Source organism: Orcinus orca, chromosome 16, assembly GCF_937001465.1.
Source record: "Orcinus orca chromosome 16, mOrcOrc1.1, whole genome shotgun sequence".
Classification (NCBI taxonomy): Eukaryota; Metazoa; Chordata; class Mammalia; order Artiodactyla; family Delphinidae; genus Orcinus; species Orcinus orca.
Window position 1 is genome coordinate 86,042,746 of NC_064574.1, and position 12,816 is coordinate 86,055,561.

The 12,816-nt window shown below is 47.4% G+C and overlaps 1 protein-coding gene across 12 annotated transcripts in view; it reads left to right on the plus strand.

Moving 5' to 3' along the window:
• Positions 1–12,816, plus strand: part of GNA12 (G protein subunit alpha 12) — a 126,048-nt gene that overhangs the window by 50,314 nt on the left and 62,918 nt on the right. For all 12 annotated transcript variants that reach the window (XR_007472272.1, XR_007472270.1, XR_007472276.1 and 9 more), the window contains exon 2: positions 814–1,029. Coding sequence is in view for 1 of the 12 variants with exons in the window: in XM_004268969.4 (XP_004269017.1) it covers positions 814–1,029 (216 nt within the window). In the remaining 11 variants the exon portion in view is untranslated. The remainder of the gene's footprint in view (positions 1–813; positions 1,030–12,816) is intronic.

A 12,816-nucleotide genomic window follows, 5' to 3' on the forward strand; every position in this document is an offset into this window, starting at 1 on the left:
TCCAGTCCGGAGAACTTAGAAACTTCCTCAGATGCTGTGTTGCTAACTTTGAAGTACTCACCTGAGAAAGATGGAATAGACCTACTTCCTTCCTGCCCAGGGAGGCAGTTTTCACCACGACAGTATTTTCCACAATTTGGCCACTTTCCCTAATACTATTTTAGTTTAGGCTGTTTCTCTGTCCCCTTGACCCTGTCAGTGAGGTAAGGAAAAGGCAGAAAATCCTAACTTTATTTTTAACAGTGAGGAAATAAGCAAATCAATGAAAAATAGTTTCTCATCATCGCAAATCTAGAATGTGATCCCCCAGCTCCTGTTTTCAGTGGGCGGGCCTCTTGACTTGTGTCCATTTCGGTCTGTTTCCATCTCATGACTGCCTGTGTGTTTACGTTCCCCACTCCTTTTAAGTTGGGATGAGCAGTGTATCCTCTGGTGTTGAGGAGCTGCCAGACTTCAGTGATGATGACAGCTGTAGTACTACAGTTGTAGTTGTCTTAAAACACTGTCTCTTTCACTGATGTGGTTCACGCTTCATTTGCAAATGTCACTTTGCTGAGTTTGTTGCCGCTTCTTCCCCATTCAATTTTCTGCCTTCCAGGACCTTTTCAAACGAGTGACAGCAAAGGGCAGGCCTGTGATGTGATCTGTGTGTCCATCTGTCTTAATACAGTTACATTCCTGGGAGCAAGACATTCATGCCAGGACAAAACAAACCAAGAGACAAGTCCTGGTTGCAGCTTGTGAGTTTTCTGCTGTATGACGATTAATGCCTTTGCAGCACAATGAAATCCTTTGATTTCTTTTCTTTCCTAGGGCTCAAGGGTTCTGGTTGATGCACGAGACAAGCTTGGTATTCCTTGGCAGTATTCCGAAAATGAGAAGCACGGGATGTTCCTCATGGCCTTTGAGAACAAAGCGGGGCTGCCCGTGGAGCCTGCCACCTTTCAGCTGTACGTACCTGCTCTGAGCGCGCTCTGGAGGGATTCTGGCATCAGGGAAGCTTTCAGCCGGAGGAGCGAGTTTCAGCTGGTGAGTGAGCCCTCTGTCTGGACTACACGACTGTGTTCTTGACCTTTGGTAGAATTTCCTTTAAAAACTGTAAAAGTACGGGCAAGCTGTAAATTGCTCTAAACCCTGATATTTAAGAACAGAAACACATAACAGAGGCTAATTAAGCTATCTAAATGGTTTGAGAGGAACAAAATTAATTAACTCAGACTAGATAAATGTTTCTGTCCAGGGAATATGAAGGATTCTTAAAATAGTCAAGATTGGTGTAACTCAAGGAACTCACATTTTCTAGATCTTGTTCATAGTAGGAAATGAATGTGTCCTTAAGAGAACTTTCCAGCTGTGAAGTATGGGTCCTGCCTGGCAAATCATGAATGTTTTCAGATCTATGCCTGGGAAGCTAACCTGAACCCTTCCAAGTTGTCCCCTTAGGATTCTTTCCTTTTATTTTAAGGTCTGAAAGTTTCACACAGCCTCGTCATCTTTGTCACTTAGCTTCATTTAGGATATGAGTCTTTAAACAGAAAATTTGGGGTGTTTAGCCTATTTGCATTCTGGTTTTTTCCTAAGTATCCTTCAACATTGACTGCATATGAAGATGAGTATCATATTTCTCCTATAACTAGAATAGATGTGCCCGGCTGATATAAATACACCCCCTGGGGGGTGTCCAGAAATCACACTGACCTTCACATCCCTTTGCCCCTGAGAAACAGGTTCCCAAGTTTTAAGTCACCGGCCCCTTGCCTTTCTTTATGGTGTTGCCATACTATGTATTTATTTTTAAAAAAGTCTTGAGTTTTCCCTGTTTTCAAACTTTACATAAATGGTTTCATCCTGTATGTATTCTTCCATGACTTGCAGTTTTCACCCAGTATTTTGAAATTTATTCATGCAGTGCATGTGGCTGTGGTCCTTTCATGCTCGCTGCTGTCTGCTACCCTGTTGTGTGGACGTACTCGCGTGCATCCGTTCTCTCGTGCGTATACTTTGGAATCGTTTTCCATGTTTTGCTATTACAGACAAATTCACTGCGCTCTCTCCCGTGCGCCCCCAGGTGCACGTGTTCAGGGGCCTCCAGGACATCTACCAAGGAGGGGAATTGGCCAGTTGTAGGGCATATATGCCTCCAAATAGACAAGATATGTCACATTATTTTCCAAAGTGATTATACCAATTGTGCTTCTGCCAGCAGCACAGAGCTCCTGTTGCTCTCATCCTTGCCAGTCTTTGGTGTTATCAGACTTCAAAAATTTTTAAGAATCTCCTTTTAGCCGAAGGAGCCAAGGTATGCTCTATTTTTATAGTATCTCCTTAGGGTTTAATTGACGTTTCCCAGACTTATTGGCTGTATGTGTTTCCTCTTCTGGGAAATGCCTATTCATGTCTTTTGCCAGTTTTTTACTAGTGAGTTATGTGTATTTTTCTCATTTATTTGTGGGGTTCTGCACAGTCTGCCTGGTAATCCTCTCAGTTCAGCTTCCATGTACTCTTCACCTGATCTCCCCTGATGCTCACATCTTACACAATCGTAGCACACTCGTCAAAAGCGGGAAACTGACGTTGGTACGGTACTGTTAATTAACCCGTAGACCTCATTCAGGTTTAACCGCTTTTCCTCCAAAAGCCCTTCTTATAAGGCAGGATCGGGCTCCGGACGCCACCCTGCATTTAGTCCTTGTTTCTCCTGAGCCTGCTGTCAGTGACAGCCCCTCGGTCTCTCCTGGGTTTTCATGACCTTGACACATTGGAAGAGCACCAGTCAGTCATTTTGTAGAATGTCCCTATTTGGGTTTGTCTGGTGTTTTCTCATCATTAGAACGAGATGATGCGTTTTTTGGCAAGGAAACCACTGAAGTGATGTGTCTGCTCAGAGCATCCTGTCAGGGGTACACGCTCTCGATATGTCCAGTTCCTGGCGATGTGAGCCTTGATTACTCGGTTAACAGGGTGTTTGCCAGGTTTCTCCACTATAAAGTTACTACTGTCTCTGTAACATAAATATTTGGGGGAGATACTTTGCAACTATGCAAATACCCTGTTTCTCTGCAAGCTTTTGCCCACTAATCTTACTGTCCATCGGTGGATCTGAAGGATGACATTTTTATAACTCTTTCATTTTCACATTCATTCTCAAGTTAAGTTTAAAAATTAAAGTGAAAGAGTCAGATGAACTAGAAGACAGAGTTGCCATAGAAAGGAAATTTTAATCTTCTAAAGGACAGGAATATCAGAAACAGGGAGGGAATGCACAATATCTAAGTGTGAAATCGTGGTTTAAGTCTCCCCTTCCCCCTCCGCCCCAATAGACTCACATGGTCTGGGGAAGAAGATTCTAGTGTCTTCAGAGCTTGGTTGGAAATTGCTGTTATCAATTGAGAATTTACCAAAGAAGGAAATATAAACGTCCTGAGCTGAATATTTGCAGGTAGTGTTTAACAGCGTGGTGGGATGGTTTTGTGAGACTTGTGCGTTCGCCGTTCTCGGTGGTGCGCAGTGTTTTGGAGCAAGAAGGGCCCTCCTGGCTGGTACACGGAGCCCTTGGCTCGCTACACATGGGGAAATAAGCCCAAAGGTCATGGCTTCCCAAGGCCCTATCTTTTTTTTTTTTTTTTTTTCCAACCGTGGCATGCAGGAATCTTTGTTCCCTGACCAGGCATTGAACCCGTGCCCCGTACAGTGGAATCGCAGAGTCTTAACCACTGGACCACCAGAGAAGTCCCCAGGGCCCTGTCTTCTTAGCAATCACTATGAGGAACTCGGGCCTAAAAGGCCAGTCTGCTTATTTCTTTCTCTAGTCACTTACTAGTTAAGCATTTCTGGGGCACCTACTGTGTGCGAGGCACTGTGCAGTATGCTGGGGACATGGCAGGGAGTAAGGCCAAAAGTGAGCCTGTCTCCAGAGAGCCTTTGCTCTGGACCTGAAGCTGGCGAGTGATTAGGGGGCGGTTGGCTCCAGGTGGGTCCGTCATCCCATCGTTTTGATCTTACGCTTCAAACAGCCCGACTTTGTGAGGGTGTGGTTACCTGACAAGTGTTCACATGTTGTGTGCTTTTGAACTGCGATGACCGAAAGCAGACATGGAGCTGCTGATTTTGTTTATTGGAGGGTAGGTGTGTGAGTGTCTGTTATTCTGATGTTTCGTACTTTTCTATATTTTTATTTAAAAAAATTATAGAGCATCTTGTTAACTCCATGGACAGTAGGCCCTTAGTAGGCTTTATGTCAAGATAGACAGTTGCAACCTAAGCGTCTTAACATGGTGTGGTCAGTTTTCTCTTCAGATCCTTTGCTTAGTGTCAGAAACCTTTCCAGGGTGATGTTTCAGCAACTAGTTTTGTTACCTTTCTTCCCTCCCCAGGCGACGGAACTCTTAGAGCCTCTGACAGTCTCTCAGTGGAGACCCAGCCGCCGTGAGACCTGCTGTCAGCCAGGTGTTAGACGCCGCCTGTTTCCTCTGCTCCCTCGGTTTTCCTTGCCATTCCAGGCAGAGGCAGAAACAAAAAGGGGAAGAAGAAAGGCAGTGTCTGGTGACTGCCTTGTGAGGGCCTTTCCTCCTCAGAGGGGTCTCTCCCTGTCCCGAAAAGGAGAAGCCTTGCCCTTCTCACAAGTCACCTGTTCCTGCATAGTCACTGATGTTGACTGCCGTTTAGACACAGGACTCGATAGCACTTCTCTGGCGTCATAAAAAAGAAAGGAAGATAACCTTGCTATGTTAGACCTTATCTTTTAAAACACATTTGAGGAAGACAAGCACACTCAAAGAGAAGTTTTTGTCCTAAGTATAAGTCACATAAATATCGTCTACTTACATGCCCTTTCTCCAGTAAGAGAATTTCGAACTTGTTAAACACATCTGGCAAATTATCATTAACTAACGTGCTTATGATACAGCACATGGATAGTAGTTCCGTGATCTGCTTTCTGTTACATACACCTTTTAACCTGGGGTCTAGTTCTGGAATGGTGCCGCAGGGGGACCGCTGCTCTTTTGTGTGTGTGTAAGTCCTGCACAGATAATGACTGGGAACTTGTACATCATGGTCCTCCTTGCCGGGCGGTGTGGTGGGTGCTCTTCCCGTGAGCCTTTTCTGTGTGCTGGGCACTCTGCCAAGGTCGAGTGCAGTGTCCTCACAGAGCTGGTAAGACAGATGTCCAAACAAACAGCTGGAATAAAGTGTGCCGAGAAGTATAACAGGAATATCCAGCTACATCAGGCATAAAGGGAAAAGGTAGGCAATCCCACCTGGCAGGAGGAGTGGGGAGATGTTTTTGGAGGAGATCCTCTCAAGATTAGGTAGGAACGAACCAGGGGCACGGTTGGGAGTGAGGTGGCAGGGGGAGCCTCGCCAGGGAGCTGCAGAGCTCCGCGCAGCCCGAGCAGCGGTGCTGCCCCAGGAGAGGCCGCCCAGGCCGGTCGGCAGGCTTTGGTATGCAGGGAACAGCTCTCCCACTCAAACTGCCTTAATGATAAGGGACTCGGTTGGCTAAGTGCAGGGCTGGGGGTGAGGCGGGAGCTTTACGTGTGGTTTGCGCTGCTTCTCCGCGCTTTTCGTGCCTCTGCCCCTCCTCTGCCAGGTCAGTTCTGGCCTGGCTGCCCCTGAGCAAGGCCTCGGCAGTGCCCGCCACCTCCCGGAGCAGAGGGGTCCCGTGCAGGGAGATGCTGTCCAGGGCTGCCGAGGCCTGGATGAGTCTCCACCCCTCACCCTCCTGCCGCGGGCATGTGGTCTGCGGGCAGCACAGCGGGGGTGGGGGGTTGACCACGCGGGCCACACCGAGCAGCTGGGAGTCACCTGTAAGCAGAGGGGCCAGTGAGGGGTGTAAAGAGAGAGGAGCAGACCCGATTGCCAGTGCTTCCAGAAACCTCTGTCGGTAGCACGTACGATGGGCTGAAGGGGGGCAGACTGGAGGCGAAGGCCATGGGGGGCTCCTGTAGGAGTCCGGTTAAGGGCCTGTGAACTTGGACCTGGGCAGGAGGGGTTCCCTTAGCCGTAGGCCTTAGTCTTAGGATTTACCGCTCCTGGTTCTTTGCACAACTCTTTGCTTGTTATCTAGTTAATCGTCCTCTTCATCATCGTCGTGCCTTCCAAACATGCCGTGTGAGCAGGGAAAATCAGTAGGTACAGAGCTGCCGGGATAAACGGAACCAGTTTTTGCTTTTCACAATTGTACTCTTGAAATTGCAGCCCAGCAGCTGCATTTAACAGCTTACTGTTCCTGTGGGTTCCGTGTGTCTTTTCTTAGAGGATTGGACAGTTACAGGGTTGTTTGGTACCTCTGCTCGAGTCCTCACCTAACTTCCTCTTGTCCGATTATGAGCTTGGCATTCGCTTGTTCAGAAGCTTGGGGGACTTTCCACAGATGAATGTTCAGCACACATGCAGAGTACAGTTTGTTCTCTCCTCGGATGCTTTTTGCTTCACACTTGGATATTAAAAAAAAATTCACTGTATTGTGAATCGTTTTTTACTTCCTTCCGGTTCCTATTTCAAAGTGGCAGGGCCTTGTGCTCTCTTGAAAATGTCTCCATCCTCTTGGCTTTGGAAGATGGAGCTGGAGGCTCAGTTCAGAGGAGGGAGTTTCTGTTGATGGCACAGTGTTTCTTGATTTCTGGAAGTCAAGTGATTCTGCTAATTACAGAGGTTTCTTTTTTCTGTAGTGTTTGGAATTGAGTCTTTGTAACACTACCAGAGATGGCTAAATTGCTAGAAAAGGCTCACTCTCAGGCTGAATTTTAGATGTAGAGGAGAGATCCATCGCGGTTGTGTGTGTGTGTGCTGCTGCGTTAGAACCAGTTGGGTGTGAGGGTTTAAGAGGAACATTACCCTGCGGCGAAGTGAGTAACGTGCTAACTACAAGAAGAATCACCGGAATTACCCGCCTAGTTCCTGACATAAAATCCACGTGTTGGGCTCAATTTTTGTAATGTCTGGGGCTTCGGAATTACTCCGGGTTTATTGCATCAGCTCACGGAGGCATGGTCCACATTGTCAGCATGGCCTGTGGTCTTTGCCCACCCCTCACCCGATGGATGTGCCTTTTAAGGGCTGGAGAACCATGGTTTACAGGTTCTCAGGCTTGGAATGCTTCTTTGGTGAAGCTCTGGGATAAAATAGTGCCCAGAATTCTCCTTTGCATTCGTGAAACAAACATCAGGTTGTGCTGTGTGGTGCTTACACCTTTTTAGAAAAAAAAAAGAATGAACCAGTCACTTTCCAGAAAGGCCTGACACCCCAGGTTAATGTTCCTTTGGTAACTTGCCTGTGCTTTTGATAGTATTATTTTAATTGGGTTTCAAAATTCTTTCCCTGAGCTTTCTTAGTAAGGAAGTTTCTGAGGCGCTACAGGGCGGGGCTAGATGGAAGATGGGGTGATTTGCAGCCACAGTAACTTTTTGTAACTTTCTTTGAGTCCACATGAAACAAAGTGACATATAGTGAACAGGCAATTTGGGGCATTTTCTGTGCCCAGTCCCCTGTCCTTCTATGAAAGGAATCTACTCTATAATGGCTTGGTGGTTACTTTCAGCAACTTGAGGAACAGTGTCATGGTAGCTGGTTGACTAGGAATAAGTCCTGAAGTAGCAGCATGTTTGGCAAGTGACAGGTGACACCCGAGTGCTATTTGGGGGTAGCAGTGCTGTGAGAGTCTAGAGGTCTCTCTGCCAGTCTTGAGTGTTTCCCAGGTCCACCCCTTGTTCGTTGTAATCCTTTTGCTTCTTCCTCTTTTCTCTGCTATTAAGATATCCTATCTCTTGATTTTTTTTTTTTTTTGCGGTACGCGGGCCTCTCACCGTTGTGGCCTCTCCCGTTGCGGAGCACAGGCTCCGGCCATGGCTCACGGGCCCAGCCGCTCCGCGGCATGTGGGATCTTCCCGGACCAGGGCACGAACCCGCGTCCCCTGCATCGGCAGGCGGACTCTCAACCACTGCGCCACCAGGGAAGCCCCTCTCTTGATTTTTTTAAATACCGTAATCCACGGTTTAGATCAGAGGGAGACAAGGGAACCCCAGAAAGTGTGATAGGGACGGTGCCTTCAGCCCCAGATTTTCCTGTGGCACAGTCTGGAACATTTCCAAGAGTCTTTCTACTTCGAACGCCAGTGGTCCCCTGCTGTTTGTGGCAGGTGGCAAGATTCCTGGGTGTCTGTACTTTTACCGTGAAGCTGGGTTTCATGTGATGGGAAACCCCAAACAGCAGTGACTCTTCCTTTTCCCTGTCACATGAACGAAGGGGTAGCCGGGTGGGTCTCTGTCCAGACCCTTCCCCGTGTCCTACTCCGTGGCGCCTGTCCTCAGACTTGGCCACCAGCCTGCGTCCCAGCCAGACAGGAGGGGGCGGAGGGGGCGGAAGGAGAGTCCACGCTCTGCCTTTTAGGGCGGCTTCATGCAGGTGCGGTCCAGCGCGCCTGCCTCGCCCCCGCCCCTGCCCTCGCCCCCTGCCGGCTGGAACTTGGTCCTGCAGCCTCTGCCAGAGCCCTTTTTGGACCTTTTGCCTCTGAGATGACGGGGGAGGGGGGCGGTGATGGGGGGCTGCTGGTACTTTGTGTGGGCCCCAGGGAGGGCAGGGCCGGGTGTGCTATTCTCGCAGCGTTACATTCGGGCTAACTGTGAAATCTCGCAACTGTGCTTACGGTCTCGTGTGTCTTTTTTAATTTCATGGAATTCATTAATTCAGCAAATATTTGTGGAGCAGCCACCCCGTGTCAGGCACTGTTATAAATCCTGGGAAATAGTAGCGAACAAACAAACAAAAAATCCCGGCCCATGTGGAGCTGACTTTCTGACAAGAGGAGAGCAACAGTAAATAAATTAGTAATAGACATGTGTGTGCACACGCACATGCAGTATGTGTATTCGTGTGTGCACGCATGCACGAGCATACATGTTGTGTGATTAGAGAAAAGTGAAGCAGGGAACTGGGTAGAGAGTGTGGAGAGGAGCCTCGATGGAGAAACAGGGTGGTCACGGGGAGTTTCCGTAGTGATTCTTGGGCCTCCCCACCTTTTGTTTTCCCTTCCATCGTGGTGGCCGAGCTGGGAATGTGGCCACAGGGCCAGGCTGCATGTCCTACTCTCCCTGGTTGGGTGCAGCCTTGGAACCAGGGTCTGAGACTGGCCCTGAAAATGACCGGACAGTCCGTCCCGGCCTCTCTCCTCCTTCCCGCAAGCCGTCCAGTGTCGAGAACGTGGGCAGTGGGCAGGCAGCGCAAACCTAAGAGGAAGCAACACACACCATGTGGCCGAGGCACCCCAGCCCACGTTGTTGAAGCCTCCATGTTTTGGCTCGTTGCCCTAACTGATGGAGCTCCCCTGAGTAGCGTTTGAGAACTCTCTGAAGGAGACGGGAAGGCAAGCCCTGGGGGAGGAGGGAAGTGTGTTCTAGCCCAGAAGAGTAACAAGTGCAAAGGCCCTGGGGTGGGGGCAAGTGTTGTGTCGCAGAGCAAGCAAATGGGGGGAGGGGTCTTCAGAGCAGAGGGGCTTATGGAGGCCTTGTGAGGGGCCACTGGAAGGACTTTGGCTTTGGGCAGAGGAGTGACACGGTTTGATTTACGTTTTACTCGGATCACTTTGGCAGCTGAATGGATAAAAGAAACAGGGAAGCCCTTTGGAGGCTTTTGCCGTAATCTCGGTGGCAGGTGACGGGGGCTGAACTGAGTGTGGTGGTGCCAGGGGCGATGAGGAGTGGTTGGGTCTGAGCATCTGAGACCCGGAGACGAGTGTGTAGGTTACCTAGTGTCACTGCCCGTCCAGCTTAGGGATTCTTTCGGCATCAGGCCTGATGGTCGATATTGAGCCCGATGGTCGATATTGAGCCCGATGGTCGATAAAATAAAGATATTTTATCTTTCAAATTTCGGACACTGGTGGAGAGTCCATTTCTCTTCTTTGCGATGGCTCCCAGGCTGCTCCACATGTCCGGCCCAGCACCCAGAGCACAAAGCACGTGCAGCCACACCCGTGCCCATCCAAACGTGTCTGGCACCGTGCTCTCCGCCAGGACACACATTTCAGACTGTATGGCCCAGTCTTTCTGCGAAGATCAATCGCCCCTCGTTTCCTCAGGTCTTACCGTTAGGAATGCCAAGAGGAAAGATCTTGAGCTGAGGAAGGCAAAGTTAAAAAGCAGCTTAGAGACCCCACACCTCCCCCAGGTGGTGTCAGTCCCAGTGTGTGCTGGGTGGCGATGAGTTGTGTTCTGAAGTCTCCAGGTAGTATTTGGTTAGGGTTTAGTTAGTGAAAACTGAAGCCAGCAAATGGTACCAGTTTACACTCCTACCAGCTGTACCTTCTTGAATGGTGTATGAGAGGATTTTCCTCCAATCCCTCAGTCATACTAGTTTTATTCTTCTTCTTAAATTTTTAGCAGTCTGATAAGTGAAAATTCCCATGATTTTTAGTTCTTTTCGTGTGTTTATTAGCCATTTATACTTATTCTTTTGTGTGTTGCTATTGATACCCTTTGCTTCTTTTTTTCTGTTGGGAATAAGCACCACTAGGTGCTCATTTTTTCTAACACATTTTGTTTTTAACTTTTTATTTTGAAATAATTATAGATTCATGGGAAGTCTAAAAGATAGATTAAAGAGGTCCCTCACATCCTTCACCCAATTTCCCCTAATGGTCAGGTTACATCTTACGTGACTACAGTCTGATATGAAAACCATGAACCGGCCACCGGTACCCTGTGCGTGTGTGGGATTGGTGTGACCACCCTCCTGCAGCCCTCCTGCTGACCCTTTATAGTCACCCTGCCCTCCTCCCTCCCCCATCCCCCACCCCGGCAACCACTTATTTGCTCTCCATCTCTAACATTCTATCATTTGGGGAATATTGTGCAAATGCAATCAGATAGAATGTGACCTTTCGAGGCTGACGCTTGTCACTCATAATGCCCTTGAGATAGATACGCCCAGGTTGTTGCAGTATCGATGGAATATCTTTTCTGAACCATATTCCATGGTGTGGAGGTGCCACAGTTTTTTGTCTAATTATAGTCAGATACACAGACATGCACACATACAGCTAGATATACACATACATACATATATTTGAAGAATGCATCATTTTTTTCTGACGTCAGAAATGTCAGAAGTTAGTGAATAATTTCTAGAGAAAATGGAATTATCGGCAATTACTTTCTTAGTTTGGGTTTGATACGGTGTGTGTGTGTGAGAGTTTTTAACCTTTCAAACTAAATTAACTTTGCTAATGTGGTCCATAGGGGAAAATCTCAGTCTTCCTAAAACTTACTGTTAAGGTCAGAGGGACTTGAGAAACCCTCTAACCAAATCCTATTTGATACTGAGGCAGTTTGCGGCCTGGGAGTTGAAGAAATGTGCCTGAAGTGGCAAAGCTGCTGAATGGCCCAGCCAAGATGAGGGCACAGGAACCTTGTCTAGTTGCTGGAGGCATGTCGAGGCCTTGGACCCAGCTCCGCAGAGGGCGGCACTCTTAGTTGCCTCTGGGGTGGCTCTTGCCTGAGGACACAGAAGCAGGAAGAGGAGGTATTTGCTATTCTTGGATCATGTGCTGGTGAGAAACTTACGTGTTCCTGCTTGTGATGCTGGCCTTTCCCCTCCATTTCATTAATCACAAAGAGTATTATATACTTACAGACCTCAAAAAAGCTATTCCTTAAAAAAAAAAAAAAATGAGGTGTTATGCATTTTAACATAGATCTTTGTGAAAAATGTTGCTGTAAACCTTTACCTCTGGAGGGTTTGTAAGCCAGTGACTTAATGGCCCAGGGTGGAAATGTGATATATAGTAGAATCAATAATGGAATATGTTGCATGATAACAAGGCCAGAAACCCCAAAGAAAAAGAATAATGGATTTGACTAAGTAAACATTTTTAACTGTTGTATGGGAAAAGTCAGCATAAAGAAAGTTAAAAGACAGATGACAAATTAGAAAAAAAATCCGCAACCTAAAACAAAGGTGTTTTCTGTATGTTAAGAGAGATTATAAAACAGCTGCAGCCTGCATGAGAGAGCTCTTGTAAGTGTATAAAAGAAGACTGAGTGAAAGAAGAAGCAGGATTACCAGCCTTGCTACTAACTATGGAAATGCACATTAAAGCAGTAATGAGATAATCTTTGTCGGTTAGATTGGTGGTGATTAATAATGTCCTGGGCTGATTGGGGTCATACGAAATAGGTCCTGCATACCTATGTGTGGCGGGAGTATAATGTGATTCAGTTTCTCAGTTTATGTCAAAACATAAAGTGCTGTATCCTCTGGAGGTAGTTCAACTTCCAAGGAATTTATCCTAAAGCCATAATTATAAGATTTCCGGCTTCTAATTACAGTGGACTAGTTATCTAGAGACTTCTGCTGAAAGTAATTTAAAATGCTAGATAAAATGTTAAAAATAACTTTATGAAAGCAGCTAAGCGCTGACAAGATTATAAAGTATGACCAGGCCGAACCCTAAGAGAGAGTTGAACCTCGAGAGATAAGCAGACCCCAAGCAGCAGTTATTTCCTGAGAGAGCTGGTGATCTAAACCATGAACCTGAGCTATGATGTTTGACAGACTTTTCAGGGGCTCAGAAAGAGGTAGAAACTTAAGATCATCAAAGTTGAGGAATTGGTAGGAGACTCTTCCATAACAAGCTGGGACCTCAGAGGGTGAGGATGAGCCATAAGGAAACCCACAAAACGGGGAGAGACGAGAGCTTTGCTTGGCTGCTGAGCCAGGGCAGGGAGGAGGGAGGAGGCAAAAGAAGACCCCCCTGTAGACTGGCTCCTCAGGGGACTTGCCACCCGGAGTTACAAGAGCAGTCCAAGAACCCCAGTGCT